This window comes from Pristiophorus japonicus, chromosome 13 (genome assembly GCF_044704955.1).
Source record: "Pristiophorus japonicus isolate sPriJap1 chromosome 13, sPriJap1.hap1, whole genome shotgun sequence".
Lineage (NCBI taxonomy): Eukaryota > Metazoa > Chordata > Chondrichthyes > Pristiophoridae > Pristiophorus > Pristiophorus japonicus.
In genome coordinates this window covers 89,463,904-89,486,449 of record NC_091989.1, presented here as the reverse complement: position 1 = coordinate 89,486,449, position 22,546 = coordinate 89,463,904, and the positions used below count along the sequence as shown (strand labels likewise).

Sequence of the window (22,546 nt, the reverse complement as noted above, 5' to 3'; positions counted from 1 at the left end):
GCAGGTGCAGCCAGTAATTAGGAAGGCAAATGGAATGTTGGCCTTTATTGCAAGGCAATATAGATAGAGTATAAAAGTAGGGAAGTCCTGCTACAACTGTACAAGGTGTTGGTGAGGACACACCTGGAGTACTGCGTACAGTTTTGGTCTCCGTATTTAAGGAAGAATATACTTGTATTGGAGGCAGTTCAGAGAAGGTTAACTAGCTTGAAGGGGTTGTCATATGAAGAAAAGTTGGGCCTATAACCCTTGGAATTTAGAAGAATGAGAGGTGATCTTATTGAAACATACAGCATTCTGAGGGGGCTTGACAGGGTAGATGCAGAGAGGATAGTTCCCCTCGTGGGGAAATCTAGAACTAGGGGACATAGTTTCAGAATTAGGGGTTGACCATTAAATCGGAGATAAGGAGGAATTTCTTCTCTCAGAGGGTCGTGAATCTTTGGAATTCTCTGCCCCAGAGAACTGTGGAGGCTGGGTCATTGAATATATTTAAGGTAGAGATAGACAGATTTTTGAATGATAAGGGACTCCAGGGTTATGGGGAGCGAGCAGGGAAGTGGAGTTAAGGCGAAGATCAGATCAGCCATGACCTGATTAAATGGTGGAGCAGTCTTGAGGGGCCAAATGGCCTACTCCTGCTCCTATTTCTTATGTTCTTATGATTTGATACCGTGAGTGAATGGGAAGAGAATTTGGTTCAATGGGATTATATGCGTGAGTTCCGTATGTGTTTATCTGGGATTTTCTGTCTAGCCACAAATGCAATTCCAGGATTTATATAAACAAACTCAGACAAGAAACACATTATTCAATTAAAAGGTTTTTATTGATTTGTGGCAACTTTGCTTGATAGCCACGGAATAAGAAAAGTTACAACTCACCGGAAAGAAAGTACATGGTAACAGATCAATTAAACAGGAGACTACTGTTTGCACAACTGCCTATAAAATAGGAAAAGCGTGGAGGGGCGTGGGGGCAGGTGAGGGAACTAAACGCAATTCACGTACCAAGCAAATAAAAATACTTTAATGGCCAGCAGAACGTCAGTTATCAGATCTGGGATGGGGGCGGTGCGGGGGCTGGGGTATTAATTCGATAATTAATTTTGCCTCCTGATTTTTCTCTCCACCTCATGTGAAAGGACTGACTCTTTACTGTGGTATGGTGTCAAGGACATCGACAGTGGCCTGGCACCTCACCCAGTGGGAGTTGATTAACGAGTATAGGCAGGATATTCAACCTTGAGGTAGATCCCAGCCAAGCCTGATCCTGTTCTTATTGGGACATCCAAACACAAACATTTTCACAGGGTCCAGTAGAGAGTGATCAAGAGCAGGAATCTTGCCTGTTTAATTTTTAACCCTCCATAGCTCAATATTACTAACCCAAGTACTGCCCTGGCTGCAATCTGCTAACTGAGCTCAGACAAGTACAAAGCAGACACCTTCCAATGAGTATGGCTCATTGGGACATCAGATGTTGTTTTTACCAAATGAGTCACCACAGAAGTTGTCCATTTTTTAAGAACAATTATTAGCTAGCAACATAACAGATGCTTCTGTTCATGGTGCATTAACAATTCTAAATCCAAGTGCCATGTTTGCAGTAGTGTCTCACCCCTCAGTAATAGCAGCTATTTGGAAATCATTACTGGAACAAGGATACCACAATCTGAAAGGTTTCATGATTCACATTAACTATGTGAACATCGGCTAAATATCATCGACAGATTTGGAAACGGTGCGTTGCTGAAAATAAATTAACCGGCAGGTCGCAATATCCCACCAATCCCCAATGTACTTTATGCTCATGAGAGGCATTACTGATCCCTTGACGGACAGGAAAGCTCATGAGTTCTGGCAAAAGCAGTAAAATAGAAGTCAGAGGAAGTCATGATGAAGCAGTATGGGGGGTCTGATCAGACCCCACCTTGAGCATCGTGCCCAGTGCTGCTCGCCAGGAAACAAGGGAGACATTCAAGAGTTGGAGGCAGTGCAGAGTAGAGCCACAGAAAGGACCCTCAGTGTCAGAGCTCTCAATTCTGAGGAAAGACTGGAGAAACATGAGCTAGACTTCCTCGTAGGTAAGATTAAAAAAACACCCCCGAAAAGCAGCTGGAGCTGGGTGGTAGGTAAGTACCCCTGCAAAGAAAGGCAAGTTAAAGGTTTTTTTATAATTCTTTTCAAATTCTTTTATGATGATTAAGTTAAAAAGGGTCTTGAGAATGTTTTTTGAATTTTTATTTTTTGTTTTGAGTTTTCCCCCCCTCCCTAGGCCCAACCGCAGCCTTGGTCTAAATTTGAGTACTTACCACCCATTCTGGTTAAGAACCGCCCATTTTGCCCAGGATCGCGTTTAACTGCCAAGCATCTACGTGTAAGATCCACTTTCTCGCCGGGAGGTATTTTTTCCCTTTTTTATGCAATTTTTCGCCAGCGTTATTTGAAGAATCTTAGCGGTCTTTTTGGGCGGAAATCCGGCGGTGGTGGGCTTTAGGGAAAGTCTAGCCCCCTTGGGGTTTTCAGCCAGGAAAGGAGGTGTCAAAGAGGTGGAACTTACAGAGGGATTGAAGATAGTCAAATGTAGAGAAAGAGAATGTCTAATAAAAGGCAAATTTAATTTGGTATCAGGCCATTTATCGTCACATGAAGTGTGATCAACACTTGGAACGGACTGCTGGATAGACTGGAAAAGCTAAAACGCTCAATTCATTTAAAAGCCAATTGGATTCTGACAGACTAATGTTTATATTTACATCCCCGACTGTAATGTTTATATTTACAACACTGACTGTAATGTTTATGTTTACATCACTGACTGTAACGTTTATATTTACATCACTGACTTCTGACAGACTAATGTTTATGCTCCATCACCAGCAATCCCCATGTCTATACCCAGAACAAGCCTCCATGTATTGTCACATTTTAAATGTCGAAGTTCGGCGTGTCAGGAACGATATACTTGCGGAGACAGTGAAATAATCCAGCTGGTGACTGATGTTTCTGCCTCCTCCCTCGTTTAGCAGAAGGTGCGGTCATTGGGTCCAGGAGGCCGGAGCCTTTTTTGACTTGTCTCAACCCCAACTGCCTATCGTTCCATCATATCCCTTAATCCGTTTGCTCTGTAGAAATATTTCTATTACTCTCTTCAGTGCTCTTCCCTGGTAATTGATTCCCAATTCTATTACCCTTTGGGTGAAGAGGTTCCACATGATGTCTCTTCTTATGCCCATCTTTTTGAATGTTAATATGTGACCCCTCCGATATTTGATTCCTTCACCTCACTGAACAATTCGCTTGGATGACCTTTAAACTTGGCCCTGGATTCCATCTCTGTTGCATTTTGGGGGATGGGGGGGTGGATGTGGGGCGGGGGGGCGAGTTGAGGCCAGAGCAAGCCAGTACCTCCTCATGAGAACGGAGAGAAAATCCGGGATGGCCAGTAACCAATACCCCCTGGGCTCCCATACACATCCTGAGGCCTAGGCTTCAAGATCCAGCTCGTTGTTGCGTCTGAGGAACACTGTGAATTCTCAAGTCTCAGGAGACGGAACAGGAGAATAAAAAAAGCAGACTAACACACTAAAAACAACTCAAACTAATAGTCTGTTGGATAATTGGCCTTCTGCTGTAAATTCCAGGCATACCTTTGGCAGACAACAGTATTTACCAAGACTCAAAGTACTTCTATATATATTACAGTATATATATATATATATCTATATTATCTGTTGCTTTAAGATACTGAGGAAAGGGAGATATATAGAAAATAATGGACGGCCACTGCAGACGAGTTCACAACTCACTGCCTCGATGCCTGTCCCTTGTGCAGTTTCATAATCTGCGATACAAGCACATTTGTGGTTTTCAGGACGCCCTGCACATGCGCTGGGGTGGAGTGGTGTTGGGTGGGGGGAGGATTGGGAGATGCGGGGGGGTGTGAATGATGTCGGGCGAAGCATTCTTTGTCGAAGAGGTCCCCCCTACAGAGGTTCCGTGCACAAAATCATCTCCAGTTCCCGTCGATACAGTTTACCACCGTGCGAGAGGGACAGGATGTTTTTCTTGTATGCAGTCAGTTTCTTAACATCCATCTCCTGGAGAAAAATAGCAAACAATACATCACTTGTCCTTAGCTGTGGATCAGTTAATATTATATATTTTGCAAACTTAATTGTCTAATTGTTTTTTAAGTGTTATGCTCAAATATGAGGAGTGTTGGTGCTGGGGGAAATGCAGCCCTTCCCATTTCAGGTAGCAAGCACTCCCAGCTCACGTGTAACGTGCTGTTTACCCATTTCCCCACCAGCTATCATGTGGCTTTCCTGCTTCTGATTGGCCAAGTAGGAACAGTTTTCTGTTGTGGGTCCATGATCCAGGTCCTACAGCATTAAACCTCCCTGGGTTCAGGAATGATTGTTAATTCAGAGCCACTCTCACTTAACGGGTCACAGCAAATGGAACAATGTCACACTATTGCAGTAAGGGGCGCTTTACTCTGTATTTAACCCGTGCTGTACCTGCTCTGGGAGTGTTTATTGGGATGGTGAAGAGGGAGTTTTACTCTGTATCTAACCCGTGTTGTACCTGCCTTGGGAGTGTTTGATGGGGCAGTGTAGAGGGAGCTTTACACTGTATCTAACCTGTGCTGTACCTGCCCTGGGAGTGTTTGATGGGACAGTGTAGAGGGCGCTTTACTGTGTATCTAACCAGTGCTGTAGCTGCCCCAGGAGTGTTTGATGGGACAGTTTAGAGGGAGCTTTACTCTGTATCTAACCCCATGTTGTACCTGCCCTGGGAGTGTTTGATGGGACAGTAAGTGCAGAAATTGTTTGATTTCCTGGTACTGATAACCTTCACCTCACTGAGCACACAGAAAGAGTCCAACACTCCCCGACTGTTACTGCTCCACTCCTGAACCCACCTTTTTATTTTTCTCGTACAAATCTTTGAGTAACGCATCCAGTTCATTACTATCGATGTAGCCGTTTCCATCCTAAGAAAACAGACAGAACCACTGAGTAAAGCCTTGTGAAGAATATTGTGATCAGCTCTAATCGACCTCCCCCCAGATAATAACAACAATCACAGAGCAGCATGCTAATCACGTGTCGATTGTGCTCCATATCGCAGCTCTGACCTCTTGGCTGGGAATCTCTGCTTCGTTACAATCCTGGCAGGGCATCCTTTGGGTTCAGCCCGGCCTCCACTCCTCACCCCTCCAGGGTCAAGCGCCCCCACCCTCCCCGACCTTTGCAGGCCAGTGGGGACTGGCTTTGTCAGGACTGAGGTGGCAGGGTGTGGAGGGCTGATGCCCTGCGCGGTGGGCCCCAAATGTGACAGCACCACCCAAGCCCGTGTGACCAGCTGCGCCGCGAAGGTGGCCCTTTAAGTCTTAAAAACCCCATCCCCTGTGTTCAGCATTAGTAGGGTACACATGATGGAAAATACTCTGGACAAGGTATTCCCATCATTTACATATTATTACACATGCTCATATTAGGGCAGGCGTATTGTACAACTGATGTCACTTCTCGCAGGAATTCCTGGAAGTGGCGGCAGAATTTAAGTCTGAGATGGATCAATTTTTGTTGGGCAAGGGTGTCAAGAGAACAAAGGAAGGTAAATGGAGTTAAGGTACAGATTGGCCAGGATCTAATTGAATGGCGGAACATGCTCGAGGGGCTGAATGGCCTGCTCCTGTTCCAATGTCCCGAGAATTCCCCATGGTTTTTGCTGGCTCCCGGCATAGCCCCCAAAATAAATCTTTCCCCTTTGTGTCTACAAATTGATACTTGAGGTTACTACTGATGCCCAGCACAGTCCTGAGCCACAGAGACCAAGAAGACCAAGGTCCCAGGTTGAATCCCCAGTCGATGTTGAATTCACTGATCTCAAGGCGGGAGGAGGAACATCAGTCAGTGTCGTTGCTCCAGTCACTATCCCACGTGTGTGGCAGTCGGGTGAGATCGGCATCGGACTGCGATGCTTTCCCTTCTTGAACAAAGAGCCCACTGCCACTCACTGTCTCGCCCCACACTTGTGATTGGTGGTTTGAGCGAGGGTATCTCGAGCCCCTGGGGCCGTACACCCGAAAGACTCGGCCGGCTTCCGGAGAAGAAAGGAGAACATTGGAAAATAAAACCACGATTCATCCGTCAAAATAAAAAGCCTGTGATAAGCCGCACAGATCAAAGTGAACTCCTTCAACGGGACGTAACATTAGCACCAAGGGGATAGTTACCCTGTCGTAAAACGTGAATATTGCATTGAACTCCTCTGCACTCAGTTTCATGCCCTGTGAATATAAGAATTAAAATTAGCAAAAGAATTTAGCAGAGTATTTGTACACTAGGTCCATTCTCTGGACCATAATCTCCATGTTGTCTATTCTGTTTCAACTAAACCTCAATTATTGCTGTTGAATGGTCAAGTCCTTTCTGAAAGTTGTTTTTCTCCTTAACCTCCCATCGATCTCCCTGAGCGCACAGCTGGATGTGGGTGGAAGGAGGTGGGAGGGATACCAGATCCCAGGACTCTATCGTAGGACGCAGGTGAGGACTTTCCCTCTGAATTCCTCCTCTGTCCTCTGTCCTTGCAGGAAAGCAGCAGTGAATGGGTGATAGGTCTGCCTGGAGCTGGAAACTAGAGAAGGGCTGACAGACTCCAGGGCAAGAGCAGCTTTTGTGTGAGGACAATGATCTCACCCCTCATTGTCGTCCTCGTTTGCCTACTCTATTCCCTTTGTCTGTGACCGGATGAGGGTGGATGCCGTGGTGTCTAACTCAGAACTCCATGTTCTTGGTCTTCCCCTGCAAAGTCCCTCTCACCCAACACCCCGGTCCATGTCCAGCTGCACTTGTTCCCGGTGTCCTAATCAGTCCACGTAAAGACCTTTTCTCATCTTCAAATTGCCCCACCACTTTGCCCCCACCCTACTGAAGTGATCCTCTCCCACCATGAACACATCCTTTGCTCCTCAGACTCTGACCCCATTCCCCCTCACCCCATTATCAGAGACTTATCATTACTGTGCCTGCGTCCTCTGGAACGCTCCGAAAAAACAGAGTCCCAACATCCCACCTTTTTCAATTACCACCCTTGCAAAAAACGCTGCTCTTCTCCCGCCCAATGTTTACATAAGAAATAGGAGCAGGAGTAGGCCATATAGCCCCTTGAGCCTGCTCCGCAATACCTCCCCCCACCCTCTGTAAAACACTTGTGTGAGGGGCACTGCAGGGGTGCTTTTGTGCTGATGTTGGCTGTGAGAGTAGGGGGGGGGTGGGTGAGCAACGGGGATCGGGGCTGAAGGATTGTGAGTGCGATAATCCACTGCTTGTTGAAACTCTCCAGTAAGTATTTCCGAAGCTATAGTGAGGGGCAGGGATTCTAGAGTGGGTGAAACGTCAGACAACACCTCCACTGCCTGGCGCTTGCACAATCTGACAGAGGCAGATATCCTGGTATTTGGCTTTGGGTCATCGGTCTTTAATCGGGTGCTCTGGGTTGGTGCTAGTTCCTCACCAGATTCTGGGCTTGGGGCTGCAATGACATCTGAGCCATCCTGAAAGACCGCCGTTAAAACAACAGGCCCTATAGTTGTAATAGAGAGCTTTCACTAACACTGTGAATGCTGGCATACCTCTATCCCCATAGTATCCTCTCGATTTCCCTCGTTCTCCAGTACAGGATGCAAGGGCAGTGCCCGGAATTACACAGGTGAGACTGAGAACTGGAGCCCGGTTGAGAGGAGATCACTGTTTCCTGGATCTGGTTCATGCTGAATGCAGCAATGCTGGCAGGTCTGGTAGAATAGTTTGGTGGAAAGCAGTTTCCTTTGCAAGATATCTTGAAATCCAAGCTACACTGGGCTAGCCCAATGTTCTCCCACCCTGTGGGAGCTACGTTCAAATCTCCACCAGGTAAAGGGGTGAGTGGCTGGTAGGGTACTGTGTGAAATGAATTTGGTGTGGTCATATTTTAAAGTCTATTGGGTATGACTGCTCTAGCACAAGATTACCCTTAACCTGCCAATAAGTAGTAACTTTACTCACAGGAAATAGGATGATTAATGTGGGAGATAGAAAAATGCTATTCTGGCATAGCAGGGTTAGGACTGAGGCACATTGTTGGGGCAGTGTAGAGGGAGCTTTATTCTGTATCTAACCCGTGCTGTACCTGCCCTGGGAGTGTTTGATGGGGCAGTGTAGAGGGAGCTTTACACTGTATCTAACCTGTGTTGTACCTGCCCTGGGAGTGTTTGATGGGACAGTATAGGGGGAGCTTTACTCTGTATCTAAACCCGTGCTGTGCCTGCCTGGGAGTGTTTGATGGGACAGTGTAGAGGGAGCTTTACTCTGAATCTAACCCTGTGCTGTACCTGCCCTGGCAGTGTTTGATGGGATAGTGTAGAGGGAGTTTTATTCTGTATCTAACCCGTGCTATACCTGCGCTGGGAGTGTTTGATGGGACAGTGTAGAGGGAGCTTTACTCTGTATCTAACCCTGTGCTGTACCTGCCCTGGGATTGTTTGATGGGATAGTGTAGAGGGAGATTTACTCTGTATCTAGAAACATAGAAAATACGTGCAGGAGTAGGCCATTCGGCCCTTCGAGCCTGCACCACCATTCAATAAGATCATGGCTGATCATTCACCTCAGTACCCCTTTCCTGCTTTCTCTCCATACCCCTTGATCCCTTTAGCCTTAAAGGCCATATTTAACTCCCTCTTGAATATATCCAATGAACTGGCATAAACAACTCTCTGTGGTAGAGAATTCCACATGTTAACAACTCTCTGAGTGAAGACGCTTCTCCTCATCTCGGTCCTAAATGGCTTACCCCTTATCCTTAGACTGTGTCCTCTGGTTCTGGACTTCCCCAACATCGGGAACATTCTTCCTGCATCTAACCTGTCCAGTCCCGTCAGAATTTTATATGTTTCTATGAGATCCCTTCTCATCCTTCTAAACTCCAGTGAATACAGGCCCAGTCGATCCAGTCTCTCCTCATATGTCAGTCCTGCCATCCCGAGAATCAGTCTGGTGAACCTTCACTGCACTCCCTCAATAGCAAGAACGTCCTTCCTCAGATTAGAAGACCAAAACTGAACACAATATTCCAAGTGAGGCCTCACCACAACTGCAGTAAGACCTCCCTGCTCTTATACTCAAATCCTCTAGCTATGAAGGCCAACATACCATTTGCCTTCTTCAATGCCTCCTGTACCTGCATGCCAACTTTCAATGACTGATGTACCATGACACCCAGGTCTCGTTGCACCTCCCCTTTTCCTAATCTGCCGCCATTCAGATAATATTCTGCCCAAAATGGATAACCTCACATTTATCCACATTATACTGCATCTGCCATGCATTTGCCCACTCACCTAACCTGTCCAGTCACCCTGCAGCCTCTTAGCATCCTCCTCACAGCTCACACCACCACCCAGCTTAGTGTCATCTGCAAACTTGGAGATATTACACTCAATTCCTTCATCTAAATCATTAATGTATATTGTAAATAGCTGGGGTTTCAGCACTGAGCCCTGCAACACTCCACTAATAACTGCCCGCCATTCTGAAAAGGACCCATTTATTCCGACTCTCTGCTTCCTGTCTGCCAACCATTTCTCTATCCACGTCAGTACAATACTCGCAACACCTTGTGTACCTGCTGTACCTGCCCTGGGAGTGTGCGATGGGACAGTGTAGAGGGAGCTTTGCTCTGCATCTAACCCGTTCTGTACCTGCCCTGGGAGTGATTGATGGGACAGTGTAGGGGGAGCTTTACTTTGTATCTAACCCATGCTCTATCTGCCCTGGGAGTTTTTGATGGGATAGTGTAGAGGGGGCTTTTCTCTGTATATAACCCAGTGCTGTACCTGGCCTGGGAATACTGAATGCTGACATAGAACAGAGGATGGAAAATGTTCCATGTGAGCACTGACCCTGATCTAGATTAGCCCAATAACCAACAATTGAAAAACAACAATAAGTAAAATAAATGTAATGGACACCTCTTCCCCACCAATGCAATACAAACCGAGGCAGGACAGTGCCAAACTCCTTGTGCTTGAATGGTTTGAGGTTGGTATTTTCCTGGCCATTAAAATTTCAGTGGCCATTCTGATTTTTGATATTAGCTCCTGTCCACCAGAGAATGGTGTAAAACAGGCCGGGTGGCTCCACGGCAGACAGTGTACGTGAAAGAGGCAGAGGCAGATGGAGAGATAGGCAGAGGGAGCAGAGAAAGAGAGAGGCACGGAAACAGAAAGTGTGAGAGAAAGAGTGATGGAGAGAAAGAGACTTGGACTAAAAGAGACACAGGGAGAGCAGGATCAAGACACCCACACACATGGACACAGGCACAGAGAGAGAGAGAGAGAGAGAAAGCACAACAGAGAGCAAGAGATAGGGGAGAGAGTGCAAGCGAGACACTGGCAGCGAACAAAATAGAGAGACACACACAGATAGACAGAGGCTGAGGAAGACAGAACCACAGACAGAGAGAGAGGGAAGAAGGACAGAGAGACAGACACAAGGAGACAACAGAGAAACAGAGACCGATGCAGACAGAGAGAAGGAGACAGAGAGAAAAAGGCAAAAAATGAGAGGCGCAGACAATTGAGCAAAAGGGAGACAGCCACGGAAAGAATGACAGAGACATACACACATCCTGAAAGAAACACAGAGATATACTCGCACAGGAAGATTTAGAATTGGTAACGGCCATTTGGTTGACCTGAAATCCACAAACCTGCATGACCCACAATCCCCTCTGGAACCAGAAATGAATTGAATTGCCTCTTGAACCCATTTATTGTGTCTGCATCAATGCATGTCCTGATAACCCATTCCACAACTCTACTCTTTGTATGAAATAGTTCTGGCTGGACATCATGGGGTAGGAACATAGTTTAGGACAGATAATGTCTCCCTACTCATTTAGCTGGTCCCAACAACTAATACCTCTGGTCCCAACAACTAATACCCCTGGTCCCAACAACTAATACCCCTGGTCCCAACAACTAATACCCCTGGTCCCAACAACTAATACCCTTGGTCCCAACAACTAATACCTCTGGTCCCAACAACTAATACCCCTGGTCCCAACAACTAATACCCCTGGTCCCAACAACTAATACCCCTGGTCCCAACAACTAATACCCCTGGTCCCAACAACTAATACCCCTGGTCCCAACAACTAATACCCTTCAATTGTCTACTCCATCAAATATCTATCCAATTCTCCCTTAGATTGTCTAGCACTATGTGCCTCCCCTGGGCAGTCCATTTCACACATTGATCTTCCCCTTTGTGAAATCACTAAGTTGTCACTGTCTACGCACTTCCCTCTTCCATGTATCCCCGGTATGAGAATTTGTGCCAATGTCATATTTATTATTCGGTTTCTGATCATCTATTCCCATAAAGGTCTTGAATAAGATCTCCCCTGGGCCTTCTCTTCTCGAGGTTAAACAATCCCAGGCTCTTCAACCTCTCTACGAAGAAAGCCAGTTATCAGTTTGGTTGCTGTTTTCTGTGATGCCAGAATACCCTTGCTGTACACAGTGGCCAGAATTGTACACAGTACTTTGGCTGTGGCTGTACCACACCAGCTTTGTACAGACTCATTTTCACCCCCTGAGATTTCTCCTCTTTCCCCGTGGCTATACGTCCCAACACCCGCCTAGCTTTCCTTACTGCTGCCCAGATCCCTTAGGTTACCCGATGTTTAAATGGCATTCCTGGTTTTAAACCCTTCGTCAATATTAAGCATATGTCTAGATCAACTTTATCAACCCGCTTAATCTTGAAAATGTCTGCCAGGTCACTTTGAACACTCTTTCTGAAAGAGAAATATCTCCAAATCTTACCTTATAACTTAAGATAAAAAGGAAGACTTGCATTTATCATCATCATCATAGGCAGTCCCTCGGAATCGAGGAAGATTTGCTTCCACTCTAAAAGTAAGTTTTCAGGTGACTGAACAGTCCAATACGAGAGCCACAGTCCCTGTCACAGGTGGGACAGATAGTCATTGAGGGAAAGGGTGGGTGGGACAGGTTTGCTGCATGCTCTTTCCGCTGCCTGCACTTGGTTTTTCATGCTCTCGGCGATGAGACTCGAGGTGCTCAGTGTCCTCCCGGTTGCTCTTCCTCCACTTAGGGCGGTCTTTGGCCAGGAATTCTCAGGTATCGGTGGGGATGTTGCACTTCATCAGGTAGGCTTTGAGGGTGTCCTTGAAATGTTTCCTCCGCCCACCTGGGGCTCGTTTGCCATGTAGGAGTTCCGGGTAGAGCCTTGCTTTGGGAGTCTTGTGTCGGGTATGCGGACAATATGGCCCGCCCAACAGAGCTGGTCGAGTGTGGTCAGTGCATCGATGCTGGGGATGTTGGCCTGATTGAGAACACTGACGTTGGTGCGTCTATCCTCCCAGGGGATCTTGTGGAGACAGCGTTGCTTCGATGTGGTTGCAGACCACTTTCCATACCTTGGGAGCCTACTATCAGCAAGGGCAGGCATTGACGATGAGGTTCAACACTGCCTCCAGTGTGCCAGTGCAGCCTTCGGTTGCCTGAGGAAGAGAGTGTTCGAAGATCGGGCCCTCAAATCTGCCAGCAAGCTTATGGTCTACAGGGCTGTAGTGATACCCGCTCTCCTGTATGGCTCAGAGACGTGGACCATATACAGCAGACATCTCAAATACCACCAACGATGTCTCCGCAAGATCCTGGCATTTATACCTCAGGATGTCCCAAAGTGCTTTACAGCCAATGAAGTACTTTTGATGTGTAGTCACTGTTGTAATGTAGAAAATGTACAGTAGCCAATTTGCACACAGCATGGTCCCACAAACAGTGGTGTGATAATGACCAAAAAAAAATCTGTTTTTAGTGATGTTGGTTGAGGGATTAATATTTGCCAGGACACCGGGGGGAACATCCCAACTCTACTTCAAAATAGTGCCATGGGATCTTTAAGTCTATTTGAGAAGACAAACAAGTGTTTTCAGATGCCCCGATGCCCAAATACTGGGAAGACCGAAGCCATTGTCTTTGATCCCTGCTACAAGCTCCCTGAACACCATTTCCATCCCTCTCCTTGGTAACTGTCAGAAGCTGAGCCAGACCATTTGTAAACTTGAGTTTTTGACCCAGAGATGAGCTTCCAACCACATAACCTCTCCATCACCGAGACTGCCTACTTCCACCTCCGTAACATCACCTGTCTCCACCCCTGCCTCAGCTCATCCGCTGCTGAAACCCTCATCCATGCATTTGTTATCTCTAGACTTGACTATTCCAATTCTCTCCTGGCTGGCCTCCCACATTCTACCCTACGTAAACTTGAGCTCATCCAAAACTCGGTTGCCCAAGTCCTAACTCGCACCAAGTCCCGATCACCCATTGCCCTGTGCTCGCTGACCTACACTGGCTCCCGGTCTGGAGTTCTCATCCTTATTTTCAAACCCCTCCATGTCCTCACCCCCCCCTATCTCTGTAACCTCCTCCAGCCCCACAACCTTCGAGATCTCTGCGCCCCACCAATTCTGGCATCATGCGCATCCCCAATTTTAATTGTTCCAGCATTGGTGGCCGAGCCTTCAGCTGCCTTGGGTCTAAGCTCTGGAATTCTCTCCCTAAACCTCTCCGCCTCTCTCTCTCCTCCTTTAAGATCCTCCCTAAAACCTACCTCTGAGACCAAGCCACCTCTCCTAATGTCTCCTTATATGGCTCGGTGTCAACATTTTTATTGGTAACGCTCCTGTGAAACGCCTTGGCACTTTTGCTACATTAAAGGCTCTATATAAATACACATTGTGGAGGTCATAAAAGCAGTTATATAAATGCAAGTCTTTCTTTTTTCTCTGCAAATTTGGACGTCCCAATTATACATTTTAAATAGTAGGGGCCCAAACAGCTGACCCCTATGGGACTTCAGATACCCCCATTAATATATTATAAATAATGGGAGTCCAAAGGTTCACCTCGGTGATAGTCCATTCACAGCTCCTATCCAGGTTAAAGAGTTTATGTTCATGGCTACCCTTTACCTCCTAATAAAAGCAAGCTTTCTATTCCCACCTTGATATACGCCTACTTACTTCACACAGAGAGACGGAGAGAAAAAGAGAAGAAAATGCGAAATAGAAGATTTATAAAGAATTGAAAGGAAGACAAAGAATTCACACAAGTTTGCAGAGTGAAGGCCAAAGGAGGGGCACTATGGGTAAGTGGGATTGAGGTGTGGGGACAGGGGCAGTATGGGTAAGTGGGATTGAGATATGGGGACAGAGGGGCAGTATGGGTAAGTGGGATTGAGATATGGGGACGGAGGGGCACTATGGGTAAGTGGGATTGAGGTGTGGGGACGGGGCAATATGAGTAAGTGGGATTGAGATATGGGGACAGAGGGTCAGTATGGGTAAGTGGGATTGAGATATGGGGACGGAGGGGCACTATGGGTTAGTGGGATTGAGGTGTGGGGACGGGGCAGTATGGGTAAGTGGGATCGAGGTGTGGGGACAGGGGCAGTATGGGTAAGTGGGATCGAGGTGTGGGGACTGAGGGGCACTATGGGGTGGAGCAACGGAGACCAAGCAGGAAATTGGGCAAAGGCCAAGAGGATGAGCAGGACATAGAGCTGAGACCTTGAAAGCGAGCAGAAAATGGAAGAACAAGGGAAAAGGGGTTTGGAAAGCGAGGAGAAAAAGACGTGAGGACCAAGAGAATGAGCAGAAATTGACATTAAAAGACTGAGATCTGGAGAAAGTGGCTTGAAAATGGGGAGTAGCCTGGGGAGCAGAGAGTAAGATGGACAGGGACCTGTAAATCAACAGTAAGTGTGACTAGAGCCCTGGGGAGTGGGCCGGGATTGGGACAGAGCCGTGGGGAGTGGGACAGAGCCCTAGGGAATGGGTAGGACGTGGGACAGAGCCCTAGGGAATGGGCAGGAAGTGAGACAGAGCCTTGGGGAATGAGCCGGGATTGGGACAGAGCCCTGGGGAATGGGCAGGAAGTGGGGTGAGCCCTGGGGAATGGGCAGGAAGTGAGGTGAGCCCTGGGAATGGGCAGGAAGTGGGATAGAGCCCTGGGGAATGGGCATGAAGCAGGATAGAGCCCTGGGGAATGGGCAGGAAGTGGGGTGAGCCCTGGGGAATGGGCAGGAAGTGGGGTGAGCCCTGGGGAATGGGCAGGAAGTGGGACAGAGCCCTGGGGAATGGGCAGGAAGTGGGACAGAGCCCTGGGGAATGGGCAGGAAGTGGGGTGAGCCCTGGAGAGTCAATAGGAAAAGGCTAGATAACTGGAGATAGATCTTTAATATTTAGCAAACGATCAACAACTTCCTATTTAGGGTGCATTTACACAAGAATATACAGTAAAACACGCACAATGACAAATAACTCACACATGAGCACTGTTACACAGAGGAAACGTCCGTTATTAATGTGGAATGTCGTACAGTGGAATTATAATCACCTTCGCTCTGACACTTACCTTTGATCCTCTGTCATCCTGAGAGTAAAATAGAACTTCATCAATCTTTCACGTATAAAATCGAGCTTTACCTGCAAACAGCTCCCTCCTTCATGCTGGAAACAGCTAATTATTTATTTTAAATGTTATTATGGGTGCTATTTTGTGTTTATCAAGGTGTGGGAGGTCAGTACTGGAGAACAAAACACTTTTCATTTGAGGGACCCGATGTCAGCAGCGGGCAGTCCCAGGTCAGGTATAGATGCAGAGCAAAGCTCCATCTACACTGCCCAACAGTGTGCATCCACCTCAGGAGCACCCTACTGCACCACTGTGCAATTTTCCCATTTCCCTCACCAGCCAACCGCTGGCCTCTCTGAGTGAGATTGCCCAGGAATGGTACGGACACTGACAAAGTCATCTCACGTGGTCCTTCGACAGCCAGCAGACAGAGGAACTGCCATCCCATCATTTATGGCTGAATTTGAATTCTGGTCTCAAAGATGACAGACTGGCAACTGATGTTGCGGCCCTATCCAGATACTATAAGCTATCTTCTAATTAGTCTGTGAATTGCTCCTTATCACACCAATAAGCCAAGATCAATCTAGGTACACAGGAACTGGAGTAGTTCATTTAGCCCCTCGGGCCTATACTGCCATTCAATGAGATCATGGCTGATCTGTGACCTAACTCCATATACCCGCCTTTGCCCCATATCCCTTCATACCTTTGGTTAACAGAAATCTATCAATCTCAGATTTAAAATTAGCATTTGACCCAGTATCAATTGCTATTTGCGGAAGAGTTCCAAACTTCTCCTCCCCCACCTTTGCGCCTTTGCATGTAGAAGTGTTTCATAACTTCACTCCTGAAATGCTCGACTTTAATTTTTAGGCTACGTCCTCAAGTCCTAGAATCTCCAACCTGCGACAATAGTTTATTCGTATCTACCCTATTGGTTCTCCTTAATATCTTGAAAACTTTGATAAAATCACCCCATAACCTTTTAAATTCCAGGGACTATATCCTTAGTTTGTGTAAATTCTCTTTGTAATTCAACCCTTGGAGTCCGGGTATTGTTCTGGTAAACCTACGCTGCACTCCCTCCAAAACCAATATATCCTCCCTAAGGTGTGGTGCCCAGAACTGCTCACAGTGCTCCAGGTGTGGTCTAACCAGGGATTTGTGTAGCTGCAGCATAACTTCTAGTCCTCTAGATATAAAGGTCAGCATTCCATTAGCCTTTTTGATTATTTTCTGTACCTGTCCATGATATTTTAGTGATCTACATACCTGGACCCCCAAATCTCTTTGGACATCCACCGTTTCAACTTTTCACCATTTAGAAAGTTCCCTGTTCTATCCTATTTAGGTTCAAAGTGGATGACTTCACATTTGCCTATATTGAAATCCATTTTCCACAGTTTTGCCAATTCACTTAATCTATTAATATCTCTTTGGCATATTATGCTTCCATCTACACTGCTTACACTGCCGCCTATCTTTGTGCCATCTGCAAACTTTATGTGTCTTTCTATCCAATTATCTAAGACATTAATAAATACTGTCAATAGTTGAGGTCCCAACACAGATCCCTGTGGGATCCCACTAATCACATCCTGCCAATTAGAGTACCTGCTCATTATCCCTACTCTCTGTCTCCTTCCTAACCAGGTCAATAATTTCCCCCAATTCTGTGGTCTTCTACCTTAGTTAATAGTCTCTTATGTGGGACTTTATCAAATGCCTTATGAAAGTCGATATAAATAACATCCATAGATGTCCCCTGTCTACAACTTTAGTCACCTCTTCAAAAAATGCAATCAGGTTTGTCAGGCATGACCTGCCTTTCACAAATCCAAGCTGGCCCTCTCTAACCAACTGAACATTTTTGAGGCGTTCAGTCACCCTATCCTTAATAATAGACGTATTATAGTTCATAGAAGGATGTGATCGGGGCCCAGGAGAGTCGAGAGTTCGGTGCCCAGAAAAGGCGATGGCCCAGGGGCAGCACGGGCCAGCCCATATGTGCGCGCACTAGGTCCGTGCAGCAGAGCTGGTCTCCAGTTGTCCTGGTTAACCCTTGCCACTGGACCAAGACCTAGCTCTGTCAAGCCCGTGTGGTGGCTGGTGTGCAACGGCCACCACACGTTAAAAAGATCCACGCACAGGCATCTTCCACCCTTCAGGATGTAGTTCAGGATCCGGAATATTAGGTCCTTCATTGAAACACCTGTGAACTCATCCCTTTTCGGCATGGAAGCAAGTCCTCCTCGTTTCGAGGGGCCGCCTATGATGATGATGAATTATAGACTCCAGCAATTCCCTGACAATAGTTGTTAGGCTAACTGGTGTATAATTCCATGGTTTCCCCCTCTCACCATTCTTAAATAGCGGAGTGACATGTGCAATTTTCCAATCTAAAGGCTGGTGCAATGAAAGTCTTCTTTGTCAATGTGAAGTGTGTTTGGGGGTAACGCAGCACATTTCCAAGTCCACAGCATAATACTGCTGGGAACTGGGCTCAATTGGCAATCTCACTCAGCGATTCTAAAGGTGTTCAGAAATGAACGTGTGGCTCTGGTCCATTGGGAGGCACTCCTCTGAGTGTAGGATTAGGGTACACTCGTGGGCAGCATATACTGTGAGCTTTCGCCCACACGTACCCCATGCTGAAAAGTGGAGTTTCAATTTCCAGCATTGACATCCTTTTCTAGATGAATGTAAAACTAAGAAATCTTGTTAAAAATATAAATTGAATGTAGCAGAGACATTGAACAGACAAGAGACAACATACAGGGTTAAACAATCTGCTTCCACGGATGGACAACAATTAGCACTTGTATAGGCATCTTTAACATAGCGAAACATCACAGAGTGAGAGTGACAGTGAGCAGAGATTTGTTGTGAGGGTAAGGAGAGATGGTTGAAGAGGTAGTCGAGAGCCGGTGAGGGGGAGGGATTTGAGAAGGAAGTTGCAGAGTGTGAAGGTGTGATAATTGAGTGGTGATGGGCGGGTGGAGGATGGACGGTGGGCACCCACAAGGCCAGGGTCAGCAGGGCAGAACGTACGTTTAAGATATAGCGCTGGAATACGTTGCAGAGACGAGGTAGGGCAAAGACACAGAGGGATTTAGAAATAAAGATGAAGGTAATGGGTGGAAATTATGGGTCGAAGCTTCCTTCGTATGACCGCTTCCGACCCGAAACAAATCTACGAAAGTACCTGCCAGTCCCGGAGGAACGTAGGATTCCGGTCGGAGGCCTAAATTCGTTGCGCAGCGCACGGGGAGATGCCTTTCAGGTACCTACGTACATGTTGGAGTCACGTGGGCCTGGACCACCAATCACGATCCAGTATTCCCCTCATTGATAAAAATGGGAGCTCTGTACGGACACCCGTTACTATCAATGAGAGAAACCCCTAAAAGACCCAAACACAGCAATATAAATAAATAAAACACTGCACATATTTAAAATTAAATGTAATTAAATGTTTCAGACAAAAAACTAATTTTTGGGGAATTTTTTTTTAATGTGTTGTAATAGTGTTAAAAATAAACTTACCTTAATGGACAGGGTTTTTAAGATAAAAATGAGGGTTTAAATTTAATTTTTATATGTTTTAAAAGTGTGACGCTGGTAAAGTTTGAAGGACATTCGCTGGGCATGAGTTGGGAAAATAGCCCAATCTCTCCCCCGCAGATGGCCTTCTCCCGGGGATGCGGAGATTCTGTACGGAGAAAGCTTGACAGATCGGAAAAGCCGGTTTTCGGCGCATGCGCATGGCACCCCAAGAACCAGCATTTGGTGAGGTCTCGCCGGGTGCCTGAGCATTCTGTACGGACCCGGCAAGACCGGAATTTTCAGCCCGCTGAAATCAGAGCGGTGGGGATGGGTTAGGAATGAGGCAGGACATGGTTCCGGTGACTGAATCTTTGATGAGTTGGAATTTGTGTAGCGTGGAACTTGGGAGACGAGCGAGGAGGGTATGAATGAGGAAAGCTGAGCACAGAGCTGATGGAAACATGGTGGAGAGTTTCAATGGCACTGAGGATAGGGATGGAGGCAGTTGATGTTATGGAGGTGGGAACAGGATATGGAGTTTGAAGCTCAGCCCAGGACACCAAGGTTGCACACACAGGCTCATCCTGAGTGAGAAGCTGAGCTGGGGTGCGTAGCTGGAGGATAGGAGGCAGAGCTTGTGGTGGGAGCTAAACAGGATGGCTTTGGTCTTACCAATATTAAGCTGGAGGAAATTCTGGTGGATCCATGATCTGATATCGGACAAGTGGCCAGATAGCCCAGTAACAGTCACGGAGTCAAGGGTGCCGATGAGAAGTAACGGTGGGAACCTGCATCGCTCCTTTGGAAGCTGGCCTTTTACTTACAGTTAACGTTGCTGAGACGCTGCGTTTGGTAAGGAATAAGATGGAGCTGAGGAAGGAACTTTGTTGCAGGTGCAGAAGGAGAATCTATTGCAAAAGACGCGCCGGCTGCCTTTGGACATGTTGGAATGAAACGGTGATCAAAGGAGAAGGCAATAGAGTGGTCAACGTATCAAAGGCCATGAAGAGGACAAGGGGATATAATGTATCTGGTCACAGTCACAAAGATGTTGTTGGCGACTTTGGCCAAGGCAATCTCAGTGCTGTGGGTGGGGCAGTAACCTGGACTGAACAGGGGGGGTGGTCGGAAAGGTACAGCAAGGAGTTGGATCGCTGATGAGTTCAAGGATTTGGAGTGAATGAACATGGATATTTCCCCTTCAAAGCTTGTCAGAGAAGCTTTGTATAAGGGCTTTGTAACAATAATGACACGAGGCCATTGGATAGTTGCTTTAAATGTCATGGGGGAATGGGTACAGCAAGTATACTGTATTGTGCAGTTTCTTCTGCCTATTACAAGGATGCAGGAGGGCACCCCCTAATAGCCCAGTGGGTAAATGCACCGTGCGGCTTGTGCTGAGTTGTACACACCAAGAAGGAAGGCCCCAAATTAAATCTCTGGCTTGTGTTTAGTTAGCTGACCTCTAGCTGGGGGTCAAAGTGATACTACCGGGCTACAGAAAAGCAAAATCAGCAGGGCTTGCTGCTCCCGATCACTATCCAGTGCTAGAACATGCATATGTGTGGACACCGGGAAAGGGGTAACATTGGCTATGATGCCCTACACAGTTGAATAGGCACTCACTGTCCAGGCTCACACATGGAGATTGGGCACTTGGGCGAAGTAGCAGCCTACAGTCAGTGCCTGTGGAACTGTACTCCGAGCTAGACCCTGCACTTTCAGGGGAGAAGGGGGAAATGTGGAATGAAAGCTGGAGAAAAGATCTCAATACACTCACCTGAAACTTCAGCAAAAAATTTTCCTGAACAGGTAATAAACTAAAGAAAGTGAAGAGAAAGAATTAGTGTGACAGCAGCCCAATCACTTGATGCATCATGTACTTATATGAATGAGAAAACCCCCAAAACACACAAACACTACATAAAACATTTTAAAAAACACCTCACATAATACACTAATAGAAATTAAAGTTGTTATAAATATTTTTTAAAGAAAAAAAATTTGCCGATTTTAAAAAAAAGTTAGGGTTAGCGTTTAAAATAACATTACCTGCGTGGGCAGGGTTTTAACGTAAATATGTTTTTTTTTAAATGTTATTTTAATCATGTTTTTGATATGTTTTTAAACTCTTACGCCTGTAACAGTAGGCTATGCGCCTGCTTCTATCAGGCGCAAGAGTTTTGAGGACATTTGCTGGGCAAGATATTGGGTAAATCCCGCAATTTTGCCCTTGCAACTGTCCTCGCTCCCGATCTGGCTACGATCTGTCAGGCCAGAAACTTGACAGATCGGAAAGGCCGGTTTTCAGCGCATGCGCATTGCCCGCTAAAAACCGGCTTTTGCGATGCCTTCCCGGGTCCACACACACCCCGTACCGACCCGGGGAGGCCGGAATTTCCAGGCCAAAATATACACCGTGCAATTTAAAAGAAAGAAAAAGAAAAACTTGCATTTCTATAGCGCCTTTCACAACCTCAGGACGTCCCAAAGCGCTTCACAGCCAATGAAGTACTTATTGACGTGTAGTCTCTGTCATATCGCGGCAGTCAAATTACACACATGGTCCCAGAAACAGCCATTTGATAATGAGCAGATAATCTGTTTTTAGTGATGTTGTTGAGGGATAAATATTGCACAGGACACTGGGGAAAACTCCCCTGCTCTTCTTCAAAATGGGCTTCTAGATTCACTTCAGAAGGCAGACGGGACCTCGGTTTAATGTCTCATCCAAAAGATGGCACTCCGTTAGCACTGCACTGGAGTGGCAGCCTAGATTATGTGCTGAAGTCCCTGGAGTGGGACTTGAACCCATGACCTTCTGATTCAGAGGCGAGAGTGCTGCCCCCTGAGCAAAGACTGAAAGCTTTATTGGGCAAACAGTGGAGTGAGCCAATCACTTGTACACAGACTGACTGATGTATAGCCAGCACCTGTTTGGAGTTCCCTCACACATCCTTGTTGCATCTGATTTTGCCACTGGAATGGTCGCTGTGACCACACAATGATGAGGCAGGGCATAAATGTAGTTTCCATGGATACCAAGTTAACCGACACTGAGATCCATAATGTTCGGGGCCACCTTGGTGAGCTCTGCTGATTTGGACTGAGCTGGCACAGGGGATCTGATTGAAGATGGCAGCAAGGTGTTGTGGCACACAGAATTGATTCAAGATGGCATGGTGATGTACCTGGATTTGGATGGAGGTGGCACGGCAATGAGGTACACAGGTAGCATAGTGGTGTGGCGTGTGGCATTAGTAAAACACAGCATCACCAAATGATAGTGCTTGGCTTAACGGGCACCATTCCACACGTGGCGAGTTCCCAATCTCAGCACTGTTGCTGCAGGAACGCGGCAAGCCAAAGTCACTGGGGTCACAAACCCTCTCGGATTGTCCTGGGGTTTCCTGGAATAAAGGATTCATCTCTCGGACACTCTTGCGAGCAACAAGCTCCTGGGTGCAAATCCCACTCAATGATTTCTCTT

The 22,546-nt window shown here is 46.7% G+C and overlaps 1 protein-coding gene across 1 annotated transcript in view; it reads right to left on the bottom strand.

Annotated features, from left to right (window-relative positions):
• Nucleotides 1–807: 807 nt before the first annotated feature.
• calb2a (calbindin 2a) overlaps nucleotides 808–22,546 on the bottom strand; it is a 91,534-nt gene continuing 69,795 nt past the window's right edge. Inside the window, exons 8-11 of the mRNA XM_070897730.1 lie at nucleotides 20,837–20,876; nucleotides 6,250–6,303; nucleotides 4,930–5,001; nucleotides 808–4,102 (exon numbers count right to left, since the gene is read on the bottom strand). Coding sequence (XP_070753831.1) covers nucleotides 3,989–4,102; nucleotides 4,930–5,001; nucleotides 6,250–6,303; nucleotides 20,837–20,876 — 280 coding nt within the window. The 3' untranslated portion in view covers nucleotides 808–3,988. The remainder of the gene's footprint in view (nucleotides 4,103–4,929; nucleotides 5,002–6,249; nucleotides 6,304–20,836; nucleotides 20,877–22,546) is intronic.